This window comes from Orbicella faveolata, unplaced genomic scaffold (assembly GCF_042242905.1).
Source record: "Orbicella faveolata isolate gen_17 unplaced genomic scaffold, um_ofav_v1 contig_24, whole genome shotgun sequence".
Lineage (NCBI taxonomy): Eukaryota > Metazoa > Cnidaria > Anthozoa > Scleractinia > Merulinidae > Orbicella > Orbicella faveolata.
In genome coordinates, this window is record NW_028301552.1 from 14,444,743 (window position 1) to 14,462,500 (window position 17,758).

Consider the following 17,758-nt stretch of genomic DNA (forward strand, 5'->3'; position numbering starts at 1 on the left):
GCTAGTAAAATCATTTATTTACGATATATAATTATATATTAAAGTGAGAGCGTCGAACGCATTCTCATAATCTCTGATTACTACTAGTATGTTATGATAGGTATCCGTTAAGTTACTAATCTCTAATAAAAATGCCTGATTGTGTGTTCCTTTCTTCTAAATCTTAAGAGCCCCCCTCCGTAATTATCAACCATGGTCATTTGGACCAGAAAAAATCAAATTCTTCAAACTTTCTTAGATGAATGATCTACATAAGTGATTCACAAAAATATAACTTTCAGTTCAATTCGATCGGTATTTTAGTGCTGGGGCGACCATCTTGGTTTTGCCCCTCTGAGAGGGCTTTCCGCGGCCATTTTAGGGCACATTTTTAACAATTTGCCACACTAAGAAAACGTTATAAATCCGGGTAAAAATCCTTCATTCGAGACAAGCAAATGTTTCTTGTTACGTTGAGAGGCTGTTTTGGCAGTCTCATCAAGAACTACAGAATTTTAAATTTCTTCCCTTTCGAACTACTCATGAAGCGCCATAAAAAAGGCGAAATTTAAACAAAAATATCGCTAAAAGTGCATCACTTGAGATCCCAAATTTACCCTCCACTTAAAGAGCAATGTTCCTCTGTAAAAATATGCAATAAAATTTTGGGGCAGTTGAGACTGTAAAAAGTTAGAAGAAGAAGTTTAAGCTGTACTTTTGTCAACAAAGACCGCAGTCCTAATTAGCATAATGACGTGAAAATAACGATGCACAAAGATGATATATTCCCCTTACCTCGCGAAATGTCGACAACTGGGTGTTCCACGATACTTCTGTTATATTATCAGTAGGTTTCAGCCGCATTTCTGATGATTAACACTGTACGAAATCACTCTGAGACATCACAACGGTAAAGCAGATTTCAACTCTCCAAAGCCCGCGTCATAACATCTATCAATATCACTATTATTTGTCTTTCGTCTCATAAGCCGCCGTTTACAAGAAGTTTAACAATTTTGTGAGATCGTAACTGACCCAAAAGTCTGTTAGCAACCCTTAAAATCCTCCTCCTCGTCAAGAGCTCGTTTAAGCTCAGTTCTGTTTCAATCTGTTGCGTTACACATAACAAATGCACATTCCAATGGGTAGGGGTAAGATGGGTAGGAAGTAAAAATGTGATAACTGGCTTCAAAGCCATTTTACGCATTTCAGTGGCTAAACAAGTAACTCGCTTTCCAGGGATGATTTGAATATGAACTACTGCTTGGAAATTTGAGTTATTTTGTAGGTTATGTTTTGTGGGGTGAGGGGGGAGGGGAACGTGCATTGTATTAAAAAAAAGAAAAAAAAAACCGATAGACGGTAACAGGCTCTTGATCAGGTGTACCAGGTCATCAATGACGCCGTATTAGGGGTTTTCAGGATACTGGATATTTGGGTAAAAAAGTGACAGGACACACGAAATTTAGGGGGAAAATTAATGGTCTAGAGCACGTTTAGACCCAATAAAACGGGACACTTGTGTCTTTCGCTGCCGGAAATGCCATCAAATTTTCCGAAAGACGGCAACACACTGTCAAAGAGTGCGCTGGAAGTAATGGTAAGTGGCGTTTTATTGAAACTCCTTATATTTTCTTCGCCGTTTCACTTTTGCATCAGACAAGGAAATGCTAAGATAATTACTGAAGAACCATTTACAGTACGGTTCATGTTAACTTGTTCCTGAAAGAGAAAACCTATTTGACTAGGCCAAAATATGCTATAGCAACAATTGTGGTATTCACCCGGTCCTAGCAATTTCTATACTTCCAGTCCCTGCTAAAGAAATTAAACCTAAAGGCTGGACCCTGAAAGTGGCGAAACTGGTCACTCGTTTCAATGAAAAACAAAAAATCTACCTTGAAGAAAAGTTTTTCTTAGGTCAGGAGACGGCAATAAAGTGGAAGCAGTTACTGTATCACAAAAGATAAGGACAGAATTAGGCGGTTCACCTTAGATGAGTTCCTAGTCTCCTCCGCAGCCGTTATTAGAGTCGTCACGCAACGCTTCTCCAGATTAGGAAAATGTGGAAAAAGTAGATCTTAGCTAGGGTTATTGGAATCCACAAAGAAAACTGGGGTAGCCATTAATTTTTCCGAGATACTAGCCTTGAATCTCGAAGAAAACTGCTGACGTTAGCATTTTTCAGGAAAGAGAAAGAGATATTTCTTCACAGATTTTGCTAGAGTTCGCCTTTACATGCAGAAAACTAAACACATTAATAAACATCTTTAAACACATGATAAATCGTAACATAAAAATAACTTTTGGAATGTTTTTAATAACAAAATCGTCGCAAAAGCGCTTTTAGCGTCCCTGGACAGCTCTCCTCTGGTTTAGACAAAATACAGTCTACATGGTTTTTCCTCACAGCCAAAAACTATCCACGTGTTGAATAAGCTTGCCACTTCCATTTCATAACATAAAATGTAGTGGTGGTCACACGTTTTCAAAAGTTTAAAAATGGGTCGTTTCATCCTTTCGAAAACTTTGTTGGTTGCCCGTTACATTTTTCCTGTGACCTCCCCAGGTAGTCAGACATTGACGTCTCTCGCACTTCTTTGGCACGCGCATAAGCCACCTGAAGTTGGATATAATTTCTTTTGCGGTTACAATAACAACTAGTTTTTCATCTGGAAGCCCTTAACAGTTAGTGCTTAGCGATATGCTGCTTTTCTGATGTTCCTGCTTTTAGTGCACGTTTGTAATTTTACTGCGATATTTGTTTCGGCCACAATAGGATTTTTTTTTTTAAGTCGCGCGCTCGGTAGCGTGGTTGATTATTCAAAACCAAGCGCTCGCCTGGCTTTTAAACCATGCCTAACATGATGCACCGTCCTTAACTGCCCTTTAGTAATTTTCTGAACATTTCCTTTTCTGATGCAAAAGTGAAACGGCGAAGAAGATATAAGGAGTTTCAATAAAACGCCACTTACCATTACTTCCAGCGCACTCTTTGTCAGTGTGTTGCCGCCTTTCGGAAAATTTGATCATGGCATTTCCGGCAGCGAAAGACACAAGTGTCCCGTTTTATCGGGTCTAAACATGCTCTAGACCATTAATTTTCCCCCTAAATTTCGTGTGTCCTGTCACTTTTTTACCCAAATATCCAGTATCCTGAAAACCCCTAATACGGCGTCATTGATGAACTGGTACACCTGAACAAGAGCCTGATACTGTCTATCGGTTTTCTTTTTTTTTTTTCTTTTTTTAATACAATGCACGTATCGTTAGTACCGTTTGCCGTAAACGTCATGCTTAACCCTGGGAAACTTCACAACACGTCAACAAAGGTTTGTTGCGAAAACTTCATTTCCTGAAGGAGGCTCGAGTAAATGCGTATAAAGTGCCTTGTTTAGTTCAACGTTCCCTTCATCTGTTATAGCTTTACCAAATGCTCCTTGAAAGTTTTGCAACTTGCAATGTACCAGACTTATACTTTGAGAGGTAGCCTTATTCAGCTTATCCCTAAGAGATATCAGCATTTGCTATTTTGTTGACGAGCAACAAGCGGCACTGGTTAGTGAAGAGTGACATCTGAGAGAAGTATCATTAACTTGATCGATTAATTCAGGATTCCGGAAATAGGAATAAAGAGTAACTGGCCTGGTGCAATACCTACTCTAGTAAATCAGATCATTTTATTTTGTTCGGAAGTGATTTGACGCCAAAGGAGCAACAACTCTCTTTACAGTTTTCATATGATTTGACAGTTGTAATTTGTGCTGGAAGTTTGGGATATACAATAGTAACAACAACAGAAATTCCGTTCGTACATTGATTATAGTTTGCCGGGTATTGCTGAAGTAAATTTTTCCGATATTCTCAATATTTAGTTCTTATTAACGGAGCGGGAATTCTGTATGGGATAATCTTGACCGAGAACGCCAGCACAGACAAAACGCATTGAAGTCTGTACTGGCGACCGAGACAATATACATTACTATATGACGCTTAGGTGAGGTATTTCTAGGGATGCTTTGGCATAGAATCCTATTGAACCTTCAGGCCATGTGTTGAACGGTTTGTTGAACAGGGCTTGTTGAACGGCTGTGTTTCCAAGGCCTGGCCATTACTATGTCTATATTCAGATGTAATTCAACCAAAGACCACATCCCAACAGCAACCGAACAATTGTCCCTAGCTTCAGTAGCACTCTATTAATGACTGGAATTCACGAGCATATCAGGTCAGCAGCACAGAAGAATACTGCATCTTCTCGCGGTGTATTACATTCAAATGCTGGAGACTGGATCTTCGTGAAAGTCATTGACTAAAACCAAATTTTGGTTAGGGCCTAATTACAGTGACACTGTATTTTGGTGTTTATCAAATATGAGCTCGGGTGTCTTAGAAAAGTAGTACAATGCAAGCGAAATTCAAAAAGCTCAACAAAAGTAAAAGGAGTTATATTGTCGAGTCTCAATTCACTCTGTTATTTAACCTGCTTTTACTTCAACTGACAAAATAAAAAGGCAAATCTGAGAGTGAATCCATCCAAATTATGCCACAGTTTTGCCCATATTTCAATGGATTCTCCAAACCAGAAAGGGTAAAAAATTTTCGACTTAATCATCTCCGTTGACGTGTTCGTTGCAACGGTTAGTTGATTGTATCATAGAACAAACTGCATTTGTTACTAGATGGGAATTTGGGAATGCCTAAGCTCTGTTGAAAGGGGTGCTTCGTCACCTACCACAAATAAAACGAAGCAAGTTCTAAATTTCTCTATACCCTATCGACTATAAAGTCCCGGCCAAGCGGACTCGCAAGTAGACGCTAGTTGAAAACTTGGGTCTACGTGCGGTTCCGTTTGGCCAGGCATTGCATGCCTCACTTCAGTCGAGATCAAATATGCACGCAAATTTCACCGTTGAGCCATCCAATACAAGTCAACGCAAGTTGAGAGACGTCCATTCGTTGTTGTTAAGGTTACATCTTGACCGCGAGGGACTAAGGCTGTAGCCTTGAAACGGCTTTATTTGCGACTGTCGCGTACTTGCGAGGAAACTTACGAGTCCTTTTGGCCACCAACCCAAGTCCCTACGCAAGTTCAACTTACAGCTGCTTGCAACTACTTCCGAGTCCGTTTGACCAAGGCTTAACACGAATAAGAATTGCAATTCTTTTTCATCGTTAATTAATTAGCCAAAAAAGTAAACGTTAATAAAATGAAAAGTAAAACCTATCTTCTATACAAATAGCAAGCCCTCCTCTCGAACGTTTTAATATAATACTGCCTTGGGCGGGTAAACAATGAAAACAATATAGTAATTTTAAAGCTTGTAATTGTAGCACAGCCGACTGAAAGGTTATACTTTGATATTAGGCTAGCAGAAAACAATGGACATTTCAGAGAAATGCCTCAAATGACGTCTGATTAGTGAGTTAAAACATAGACCACCAGGAGGTTTTAATTAAGATGTTTGATTTGGTCTGAGAGAATGCTGGTAAACAAGAGAAAATTAAGAAGGAATTGTCGCCTGATCAAATAATTAGAGCCGCACAGAAAATTAGGTAGTTTGTAAATTTTAATAACCGTTTGGGAAAGAAAACCAGCGAAAAACATAATTAATAAGATTGCTAGATTTGACAAATAAATATACAAAGAGCGTCCTTGATACGACTTAGTCACAACAACTTTACTTTAGTTTTATCACTATGTAACATAATGATTAGATGGTCAAGTTACCAGACTGCAGGGATCCGTTTTTGTGTTTTTTTAGACTACTTTCAGTTAACAGCCAGAAGTTGATCTCGTTATTTCGCACACGTGTTCAACTGTTGCCATGGTATCAAAGCTATCAATAATTTAGAAGTTTATTAGAAGTCTCATTCCAGATTGTTTAGTTTTCATAACAAGATTGCGCCACTGTTTCTAATTAAACTATCCCAATATTTACTGAGAAATCATTTTATCAAAGTGAACATCCTGCTTTAGGGACGTATTATGCCGAAGTCGTTCGGACGCGTAGCAGCTTGAACACAACTTGGAAGATAGTTTGCAATCTCAAAGGTCAGTGATCTTCTTGGATACTGTAGGTGTGGTGCTAAAAAAAAAAGTGTAGGACAACTGTTCCTATTCAGTTCGCAAATGTCGTCGAGCGAGGAAAGTAGAATTTTTCTGTAGTTAGCTAAATTTGGCATTCCACAAAGAAAAATAGTACAAAAAGATCTCAGCTCGCTAAATTAAACTCAAAAAAAAAATTCAACTTAAAGACTAAGTATATTTTGAAATAAGAAGAAAAAATAGAGTTTTTAAAAAACAAGCGAGGTGGGACAGATTTAACACTGTGCTTAAGTCAACACGATGATACCTATGACGCATCGAAGCTAGAAACTAGGCAAAGAAAATCTCTCACTGTCCGTCATTATGCAAGTTGAGGAGAACAAAGATCTCAATCAAAGTCAAACTGACGCTATAAAAGGTAAAGAAGTCTTTAACAAGTTCACACGGTAATTTAGGCGACATAAATAACCGGTACATGTTTAACCGTTAACTGATTTGGAGGCACTCTCTTCCTCTTTTTTTTTCAAATTGTGGTAGCTTGAATATTTGTGAGAAAAGTTCGGGAAACAAGAAAGCGTCGTGTGTCAATGATGAAATGATGAACTGGGTGTGTCCAAAAGTGTGTAGATTTCGTATTCCTTCTTTGCTGCCGACAATTGATGTGCAGCTATTAACAATTACCCTCTTAATTGCTCCTCTCTGGAGAATGAACTAGTTGCGCATGCCCGGTTATTTTCAATAATGATTTTGGCGTTCTATGACAGGTCATGCTGTTTCTGGTGACGTTGTTCGCATCCTTGGTTCTGGTCAGCTCCTTACAACAGGTATGTAGAGACAGTTTCATACGCAAAAGGCCCGGTTCTCCTCTACTGTGATTTACTGACTATGATCGAAGTTGTTATCATTGTACAAGGCCGAGTGTCGTTAGACCAGATACTGACAAAGTGTACTTCGGGAATAAGAGAACATTTAAAGAATGAGCAATACTTCCTTTTAGGAGAGTTCGATATTTATTGAATTGACAGGAAAATAGCAATTTTTAGTTACTAGCTTTGGGAAAATCTTTTTGATCTAGCCGTTATACAAACAAAAAGTTTGTAAAATGGTAATTGCTCTGCTTTGATTAGAACGTATTTTTAATACGAATTTGGAGTATTTAGTTTATAAACTAAACATGGACAATCATTGAAACATCTAGTGAAATTCAAAATTGAAATTTCTTCATTTTTTTTTTTTTTTTTTATTTCACTGGATGTTTCGATGGCAATTTGGAATTCTTTAGCGTCGTTACGTAAAATAGTGTCTTTCATATGACATTGCCCATTTCATACTTTTAATTTTAACGAGCCCTAAACGAATAACTTTCTGAGCCAACTGGCTTTTCTACTCGGTAGCCACGCAATAGTTACACAATTATTTAATGATTGATCCGTAAGTTTCTTCCTCTTAAATAAACGCCAATGAAAGAGTCCGGCCTTTATACGTAAACTATTTAAAAAATTGACACAAATCTTTGAATTAAAATAGATTTTCATCAAATTATCTCAAAGGCTGCATTTAACTATGAATAGAATGATACGAAATTCGGAATTGATTGCTTGTTTTTTAAGTTTTTGTTAGGTTTTAAACAGGGAGAAATCTCGGTTATGTTGGTTTATATAGCTTCGAATTTGTCTTCCTTTTCATTCTCATTATTCTCAATTTCGTCATGATAACACTAAAAATATCTGTCTGGATTGAGATGATGCTAAGGCAAATTGACTAAATAGCAAAACGCACACAGGAACTGCAAGGTCTTGTTATCTCACAACCATTATCATATATAAGCAAGAACACGAAATTAAAAGAGGGTTTTCCAATGGAAAAGATAATTAACTACTTGTTACTGAAAAAGTGAATTGTTTACTAAACATATATGCCTCACAGGGAACTTATGTCCCTTCTGCACATCTGGAGGGTGGGGTCCCAGCGGCCACTGATTACGCCGTGAATCAAGGTATGTATCACAAGTTAAAACATATTATTACCGATTTCAGAAATTTCGGAGTTACAGAAAATTGAAAATCTGTTATCTTTTACTGAACAGACATACGGCAACATGGAATCTGTCTGTTTTATCTAATGAATAAGAAACAGGAACAAGACTTAATGACGCCATATATACCTCTGTCCCCAAAATGCGGCGAGAGAATTTGACTTATCGTATAATGATTTATCGATAATATAGCAATGTCGTTTGTTTCCTTGTCGATTTTTAGTAATTACCACATGGAACACTGATGACCCCAAAAGCCATGCGTTAGACGGGTTCGAGTATACCAATGGAAGACTGCAAGTGCCCGAGGATGGTCGTTACTATGTTTACATGCAGATGTACTTCAACAAAAGGTCACACAACAATAACAACCGTGTGGCTCTTTTTGCCAACAATCGTATTCTCTTGATGATTCACAAGGATATGTCGCCCGGACAGGAGAACACCGGTTTTGCTGGAGGCGTATTCCAATTGAAAAAAGGAGAAAAGATCTACGTGAAAGTCATTGGTTTTAACACCAAAATGTGGTTGGGGCCTAACCACAGTTATTTTGGTGCTTACCTGATATAACCTCTGATATTTTAGGGAAGCAATTTGATGCAAAGCAAAACTTAGAGAGCTCAATAAAAGTAAAAGGAGCGTACATTGTATTGTTTACTTGTGAGTCAATCGGGTATGAAACTAACTGTTAATGAAATGTCCGCCTGGAAAGGGATAATGGGGAGGGTATAATCGGGTGAATGAAATAGGGTCATGCTTGACCTTGAAGAGATTGACCCGTGCGCAGTGCTAACATGCTCTTAAAGCCTCATTTAAGCTCATTGTTTAGCGACGTAGGAGTTCTATCCGAAAACGGACCTTGCACGTATAAACTTCGAGTGGTCCTCTTAGAGCAAACCTGAAACCACATTTGTAAGAATTAATGAGATAGCGGTGCAATTAATGCATAGTCACTATCACTGACATCACGTCGACGTGCCCTTAATAATAACAGCTAAGTACGTTTTTCCTCGCAAAAAGAATTTTAGCTATTAGTTCTAGTCCTGCATTATGCAGTTCCTGTCATTCTCTTTGGAGTATTAAATAACTGGAGAAGCTTACATCGCTTCCTGATCCTGACACAACAGTTCGCGGCTGTATATCTTTCAACAGTGGGTTCTGACTTCGAGCAAACTGCGATAGAAAGCCTTCGTAAAAGACGGAACTGAAGACAACTGGTTAGGGTTTTTCTTGATTTGAGGCCATACGCTCTTCCTTCCAGATTCCCTTTAGCGCAGTCATGAACCACAATGGGCCAATTTTCGGTTTTGCAACGGGCGATAGGGCATAGAAAGTCAAGGATTGAAACAAACAAAACATTTTTAGGCAGAAATACTCGACAACATACTAAAATTGTAAATTTATTTACTCTCCCCAGCCCCTCCTTCCCACCCACCCCTCCCCCTTGCAAAGAAAATAGAAAATAATATTGGGCTAACGGTATGTTTTGATTTAAATGTAAAAGAATAGGATGTCACTGGTGCCTTTCCTTTAGCACTCTCTCACGAACTTTCCATGTACGTTTTTTTTTTTTATATATATATTTTAGGATCAGTTTGTTCAGTTTGAAGAGACGTTAAGATTTATGTTGTTCCGTATTAGGGTTATGCTATGTTTCGTGACTTTGTACACTGCATCGCAGCCTTCAGCGCAGACACAAAGCATCTCAAGTGTGTAATTATGCTGACCCTATTCTTGCGTTATTAGTTCAATCGGTATACAAATATATGACCCACGTTTGGTATGGTTTTCCGGTCGTCACGGCGCGGCACATCACATTGAAAGTCTACAAAGTAAATGGTTTAGTGGAAACCAGTTTCAATGGTTTGAGTAACTCGCTCAATAAAATTCCGTCTCGGCCATATTTACACCGACTTAAACCATCACTCCGATTCGTTTTCAATGCAGTTATTTCTTTCCGCATTTTGGAAAAGCAGTGTCGTGTGACCTCGTGGCACAATTTTGGCGTTTTGGTTGACGATTCGTAGAGGTTGATGCTGACAATTCAAGTAAGATGAACGTTAACTTACTGTTCCATACAAGTTAGTATACTTTTCTTTTCAATACTACAAACCAGGCACCGGCTGTACGAGGGCTGCATGGATAACGCTATCAATCGGATAAATACCTATGCAGTGGGTAAGTGTTAACAAAACAAATACGATATCCACTGACAGTGATTTCACTGGTGGATAGCTTTAATCAGCTTTCGAACAACCCCGGCCAGCGATATATTTTTAAAACCGAGAGTAATCTTCATTGTAATCTTCGCAATTCAGAAAGATTTTGTTCACGTGCAGGCCTTTGTATAAAGCGAAATTTTATACGTATCGTAATTACCACATCCAAGGTAAAACAAAAAGACTTCAATTCAAATATCTTTTCTTCCGAAATTCCCACTTTCGTCAAGATCAAGGTCACAAATTTTCATTGATCCAACTCAGATCATGGAAGCTTTCCCAGTCTTATTCTTATAGGGGAATCCCTGTTTACAATATTTGCCTCATTAGCATAAACAATTCAGTTTCTGATGGAGCTACAAATAAATCAGTTCCGAATATTGAAAGGTCATAGTTCAATGAATATGAGCCTGATGTATTGAATACTTTTTGTGCAACACGGGTTTAAAAAGTCAAAATGTTACAAAGAATGTATCAGCTCATTAGCGCTTTTACAACCCAAAATTTTTTGCAGGTTTTGAAGGACAATATCTCCTTGAATATTACACCCAAAGAGCTAAACATTTTACCATGTATTAAGTTTCATTACCTCTTTAGCTGCCTGGAGTCAATTCATATGTAACATGTTTCCTTCTGTACGCAAGGCCGTATGCAAATGAGCAAAAATGTAAACAATGACGTCAGCGTGAATCTCCCAATATTTAGTGAAAATAAGTAAAGCATGTTGTAGTGGTTCTTTTCGATTTCCTGGTAAATTGAGTCCGTTTAGTCCGTATAGGTGTCCGTTACAAACAGTCCAGCGTTCCCGACCAGTGTTTTGAGTCTCCAGATCAAGTTGGCGGTGGTAGTTTTTGCCTTAGCTTTCTCAAATTAACCTGTTGGTTAGTTTAATTCTAACTATGGACCGTTTCCGCCACTGAACTTTTGCATATAATTATCGAGAGCTAAAGGCTTAATGAGGACGTAATTAAAAATATTCGATTCTTTGTCAGCAGTATCATATTTTTGTAATAAACCTTCTCAGTCCTCCTCTGCAAAACAACAACGTGAATTGTCAAAGTTCTGCTTACTATGGAGGCCGTAATCGAAGGCGACTAATTTTTCGTACTTTCATTTGGAATTGAACGCTGGTGTCACATCTTTAACTTGAGCAAGTTCTGAGACCAACAGGCGTTCTCGACAGTTATGATCTTGAAAACTACGAAATTCGACGGTAAAATATAAACTAATTTTCTGCTAGGCGTTGCTCTCTGGTCGCCGTCGTCACTGCTTAAGCTTCCTGATATTACCGATTGGCTTCGGGACCTTGACAGAATGGGTCATCGTTGTTTTGGCCCTCTCTCCTCCGCAGAGGTTCGAACGTTCGTTATATAAATCCGCTATGCGAAGTGAGTGCAGGCGCAAAATCGAATGGATCGATCAGCCGTCACCGGTAACCCTGTGCCTGCACTTACATTATTCAGCGGATCCTCCCCACCCGAAAAAAAAAAAACCTTTGAGCCTCTGTGGAGGAGAGAGAGGTTTTGGCCACTGCTGGAGCATATTGGCTTTGAAATTTTGCCAGTGCGCAAAAACTCCTTTTGGCCTCGGTTCTTTGTCAGTGTTCTTTGCCAGTGTTCTATGCCTTGAGGGGCACATGTTTTAAAGTGGTGAAGAGATTCTTGCCAATTAGATTAGGAGCTCGAGATTTCTATCGCTTGTTAGCTTAAATCTACTAGCGTTCTATCACGAATGCCGATCTCTGATTGGCTACGCTACTCACTATCTATTCTGTGATAGATAGTGAGTAGCGTAGCGGTGTGCGCTTGTTTCAAAATGAAGGCCGCTTCTTGGTGTTTTCGAAGTGTCTGTGAAGAGGATTTAGATAAAGTTCTAAACGACTAGTAGATTTATACTAAAACAATTAGATTATTCGCTCTCTATTTCTATGCGTGATAGCTGACTCGGGCTGCACCCTCGTCAACTATCACGCGTTAGAAATCTCGAGCTCATAATCTAATTGTTGAATAGAAAAAAATGCTCCAACATTACTAAACAAGCTATGATCATTTCTTTTAACAATGCAATTGCAATTTACCATTGCAACGGTAATACCTGATAAAAAGATCTTATCTTTAATTACACGCTTGTAGTCCAAAACCGAGTCTAGCTTCACTCATCTTGTTATATTTTTGGTTTAATTGGGAAAAGAGAGGTGATATATTGATGTAAGACTCAGTAAAACGACGTCATAAAATTAAGAAGTGGCGCCAACATACGGAATTATTTCTTTCAGATTTTAGACGCGATCTTAGATCGGAGTTTTTATCGAGCGGCAAGGAGACAACCGCAATTTAACGTCAATGTCTATTAACCTCGGTGTGAAAAAGAGACATTTCATTTTTGTTTTCCTTTTCCGTTTACTTTCAGTAATTGCCGAGTGAAACTGCAACGATTCCAAGAGTTATGCATCTGATGAACCGCTTTGACTATACCGCTGGTAGATTGTTAGTACCTGTGGGTGGACGTTTTGGCTATGTCTATCTTATCCTTCTATGCGTGTTTGTCTTCTTTCTATTTTGTCCCTCACCATCCAAACATGTTCCCTCAGCTCATCTCGAGGGTGGTGAACCTTGGGCAGAGTACTACCGCAAAGGTCAAGGTATGTTTTTCATTACATGTGTTAGTCATACTTTCGTAAAGAGCTATGTGCCTTGCTGTTATTGCGCTCAAACCTTAGAGATGTTGAAGGGTAAGAGAATTAATCCCCTATATAGGCCTTACTGTCAAGGTAATCCCTCGCAAGTTTCATTTAGACATGGTTTCTAGTTCCCGCGGATGAAAATACCCCGAGCGTTGCGTAGATGTTTTTTGTGGGGAATGGAAATCGTGTGCAAAGCCTCTTGGCATGTCCCTGTGTGTATAGCTCCCCTCACATGATCGGTTATTTTAGATGTCCAGGGATTTTTTTAATCGGGATTAAAAAATAGCATTAAGAGGAAGACCTTAAGAAAAACTCCTATCTGGGGGATTACCTCTGTTCACCTTCATCCTGTCTCGTTTTGAACGGATTTCGATAACGGTGGTGGTAGCAACAATGCAACAGGAATTTATGAAGGTCCTCTTGCGTTGTGGATGCAAAGGGATAGCAGGCTTAATAGCCTGTAGATAAAGCCCTCGCTTACTACACAGAGAAAATTGTTTATTCTCAAGTATGGGTATAAACAATGTAGGCGTGTTCACCCCTTGGGATGGTAAGTTAAAATCAGCCAACTGGTCTTCACTGTAAGGAGACTACACAAGAAGAACAGAAACCATATTTCGACGATATTCTGGTTTGAAAAACAGATTTTCCACGGAAACTGAAAATGAAAATTAGCTCAAGGGTTAGCACAGAGTTGGAGCTGAGGGACACGCGACTACTCACATTAAAACTGAAAATCTTGATTTGGTGCCTCGTCCATTTTTTTTCAGTAATTACTGCGTGGAACCCCAACGATCCCAAAAGTCATCTGGTGAACGGCTTTCTGTTTTACAAAGGATGACTGCAAGTACCTGTGAGTGGTCGTTACTATGTCTATTTTCAGATGTTCTTCAACAGCAGAGAATATCACCACAGCAATCAAGTTGCTGTCTATGCCGACAATGGCATTCTCTTGATGGTTCACAAGGATATGCCGTCTTTTAAGGAGAATACTGGTTTTGCTGGTGGAGATCTTTCTTGACAGCGGGAGAGAAACTCTACGTAAAGGTTTTTGCTTTTGATATAAGAATATGGATGGAGCCTAACCACTTTTATTTTGGTGCTTATCTGATCTGAACTTGATCAGGAATCTGTTTCAAAGTGGAATTCAGAAGACTCAAAATATCTCAGTAGAAAGTAAGCATTATTACTCGTTTGGCAATTAGTTAAGTTACTAAATAATTGATTTGAAATATCATTCATCAATTTAGGCTAAACTTGACCGCATTGTGTGGCTTTTTCCTCCGTGCTTTTCATTCTTTTTTAAAATTTTTTCCCTCTTCCGCTCGCAGAGTAAGAAAGGTAGATGTGGATAGCACACGTGTTGCATGTAGCAATCCTGCTGCCTGTAGAAATGGCCTATGATATAATAGAACATGAGGGACATTTATAACAATGAAGTCAACTCTGTCAAAACTGGAAACCAGGAAGACAACTCTCTGCGCAGGACAATGCATGCGCATACGTTCAAAAGTCAATACTATACTTAAAAAGTTGATTCTGCCTGTGACTTGGTTTAATCTTGGATTTTAATATGGCATTTCCCCCCATGAAAAGAAAAGTAAGCCCTCGTTTTTGTTCTTTCATTTGATTGTAAGAAACGAAACTTGACAACTGATTTGGCAATTTTACAATTATTATTTATTTGCAATTTTTTTTTTTTAAATTTGCCAACTTTTTTTAAATTTGCTCTTTTTAAATTTGCTAATTGTTCTTATTGGTCTCTGACTCCATATTAATGCTACAGTCTTTCTCCCGGACGAACTTAAACAAGACTTAGAGTTCGCCTAAGAATCGCCATCTCTTTTGTTGATAGCGCATTAGCTAGACTACAAAGTTCTATGATTGCACGGACAGCGTCAAGGAGTAATCGCTTTATACACCTGTAGACATTGCTAATTCTTCTAATTATATGTTAGGATATAAATTTTACTTGTATTTAAGGTAAACAACAAAATTAAAGTTGTTTAACACCTTCATCCAAACGACTTTAAATAAGACTTTCTAAATGACTTTTGGTGACTGCAAGTTGAATGAATTTTCAAATATCACGGGTAGTGTAAATCTTTCATTTCTCGAGGTTTCATGCGATTGCTTATTTATTATATGGTAGATAAAATTACGAACGTGTCTGCACTAATTTGCACCGTAATGGAAAATGAAATTGCTCTCGACCAATCACAGTGTAGTAAACTTTCCCGTCATATAATAACCAAAATGGCTTACGAATAAAATCACCATGCCTGTCTTATAGTGCATCGCTCTACAAACAATAAGAAAATTATATATGGGGGTTAACACTCTTACTCTTTATGCTTTCTTGATTAGCTTAAATAATTATTTAACCAGGCGAAAGAAAATCATTAGATATTAGAAATAAAATTACATATTAATTTACGCATTGAGATTAACATCGATGAGCAGTCACACAATTGATGTATATCACTCAGAGCACAAGATGCAAGAGTGAAATTTGGTGCTTGTACATGTATTAAAGCAGAGTTTTTTTATATATATAAATTAATGCCTCAAGGTTGGTTTCCAAACTTTATAAGCACAATCACTTACTTCACAGTTGATGAATATTAATTTTTCACGGAGATAGTCCGCGCAAGACAGAAAGAGAGAAGGGGGCAATTTAAATATTCCCCGGAAAAACCTTATTCCTGGTTTAAAAAATCAGAATTTTAAACCTGAGAGTGCGTGTCTGAGGCTGGTTGTGTAGACCTAAGAGATGTTGCAATTTAGCCCAATTTGTTTAGAAAAAGCCATCACTCCATTAACTTCATTGGTTTTTCTTCGTGCTAAGAAAGGTAAAGGATAGGACCAAGAGATTATAGGACTTGTTAAGAAAGCCTGAGCAAACAAAAAACAATTGCGCGATTTTGGCGGAGAAAAGTCTGAGTTCGATAATCAAGATTGTCACTCCGCCCTAGTCTCGCTCCAAAAGTCACTTTCATACCGTTCCAAGATTCTCTGCGACGACAAAGAGAAAGTAAACAGGAAACGAAAGGTTGGATAAATTCTCGTTCATAAGCATAACATGCAAAGTTGAGAAGCAATCGGCGACGCTTAACCTGATTTTTTTTTTATTGTAGGAACAATTACAGTTGTATGAAGTTTTCTTGAATCTTCAACTGGAACTGTTTTCGCAGCGAAGCTTTTCAAGCGGAAGTGAGTACTTGACTTGAGTATATATGTCAGTGTTTTCCTCGTCGCCAAAATCTTGTTTTCGGTACAATATTTCAGTAGTAAATGCAGCAATTTGTAGCCAAATGTATCACATTTGTAGCCATATCTTATGTGCAAATAAGCCTGATCGAAATACAAGTATATTGTAAATTACACCGTTTGCTTTTAAACGAAAGTCAAATGTCGTTTTCAAGGGAATAACCGATTACGAAACTAAAGATTTCATCTGATTGAGTGCGACTTCTTAAACTGATCGATGTGCTGACTTTTTAAAGTCGTTAGGAAAATATTTTAGAGGAAGTATTTTGCATTGGATTCCAATTCATCCATCTCTTGATTGCCCAAGAAGCCGTGACAAGCACCTTCAGCCTGACCTATTCTTAATCATTCGACACGTCATTTATTAAGAAGATTTTTCTCGGCATTCCTGTTGAACAGGCAAATGTACATGTGATTTTGAATTCTAACCAAGCATTTCATTTTAGTATTATATCCGATACGGGGGGTGGCTCACATACAAAAAGGACGGGGGTGCTCGTCTTACCTTTTGGGGGTTAAAAGCAAGGTTTTGGTACAAGGTCCACAGCAGGAACTTTTGCGATACCTTTTAGGGCATTGAGCGGAAAAATATGACATCGATATGATGCGATATCGATTTAGGTATGTGGTTGCGAGACTTACTCCTTTTATTATTCTGAATAGAAACATGGAGGAGACTATTAAAATCACAATGGCAGTTGCCGGCCTGTTTTCTGTGACCTTGATAACCACCAATCCCTAGCTTGTTTTAGGAGTCCTCGGTTTGGTGTGTGCAACAGTTATTGCAGTGAAGGGAATGCAGTCAAGCGGAGAAAAAAAAAAGAACAGTTAACTTGAGAGGAATCTGCTATTAGAATGTAGATAACCTAAACATCTTGCTACAACTTACAATGTTCAAGTTTGTAATCTATAGAACTACTGTATTTGAACCGATGAATTGTACATTACTCTAAGACTATTTTTATCATTCAACAAGACAGCAAAACATATGTAATTTAAAATAATATTTTTTTCATAATAAAGTTATTTTATTATGTTTGCTTATACTTTACACTTAAACAGTACAACACAGACTATATACAATACTCGCAATACAACAGAGCTATTAACACTACTTACAATACAAGACAGCTTCTTCACCCTACATACTATAAACAGATGGACTTGTAAACCGTGACACTAATCTCGTGGAAAGACTTAGATTGAAAGGGCGCTGACCTTGACTAGACGTTACTTGGAGCTGCCATCTCAAATCCAAAATAATGTTCTTAATTAAGGTAGTTTTGCTCTGTAACACTTAAAATATGGAGAGGCCAAATAGCCTAGTACGGTAACACTGGGCACAAACACCTATTGTCCCCTACTGCGATGTTCCACCAGACCCTTGTTGTTCACTGGTTGGATAACGCTATCAGCCGGATAAACCATTCGGAAATGATAATCCACTGGACTGTCATTTACCCAGAGAAAAAAAGGAACGTTGATAACGTAAATAAAGCTCTTGTTACAATTTACTCTCTTTG

General features: G+C 38.2%; 1 protein-coding gene, 1 long non-coding RNA gene and 1 pseudogene across 2 annotated transcripts in view; all 3 read left to right on the plus strand.

Moving 5' to 3' along the window:
- The first annotated feature begins 5,963 nt into the window (after nt 1–5,963).
- On the plus strand, nt 5,964–8,706 carry LOC110064974 (lymphotoxin-alpha-like). The gene is made up of 4 exons (XM_020772079.2): nt 5,964–6,034; nt 6,793–6,852; nt 7,955–8,024; nt 8,287–8,706. Exons 2-4 carry the CDS (start codon nt 6,796–6,798, stop codon nt 8,631–8,633), a joined length of 474 nt encoding a protein of 157 aa, XP_020627738.1. The 5' UTR covers nt 5,964–6,034; nt 6,793–6,795; the 3' UTR covers nt 8,634–8,706.
- Nucleotides 8,707–12,393: 3,687 nt separating this feature from the next.
- LOC149110511 (uncharacterized) lies at nt 12,394–15,364 on the plus strand (annotated as a pseudogene).
- Nucleotides 15,365–15,751: 387 nt separating this feature from the next.
- The window catches only part of LOC110065143 (uncharacterized), a 2,131-nt gene continuing 124 nt past the window's right edge, over nt 15,752–17,758 (plus strand). The window contains exons 1-3 of the long non-coding RNA XR_002298389.2: nt 15,752–16,017; nt 16,103–16,178; nt 16,899–17,758. The exon at nt 16,899–17,758 is cut by the window's right edge and continues 124 nt beyond it. This is a non-coding gene — a long non-coding RNA (uncharacterized LOC110065143). The remainder of the gene's footprint in view (nt 16,018–16,102; nt 16,179–16,898) is intronic.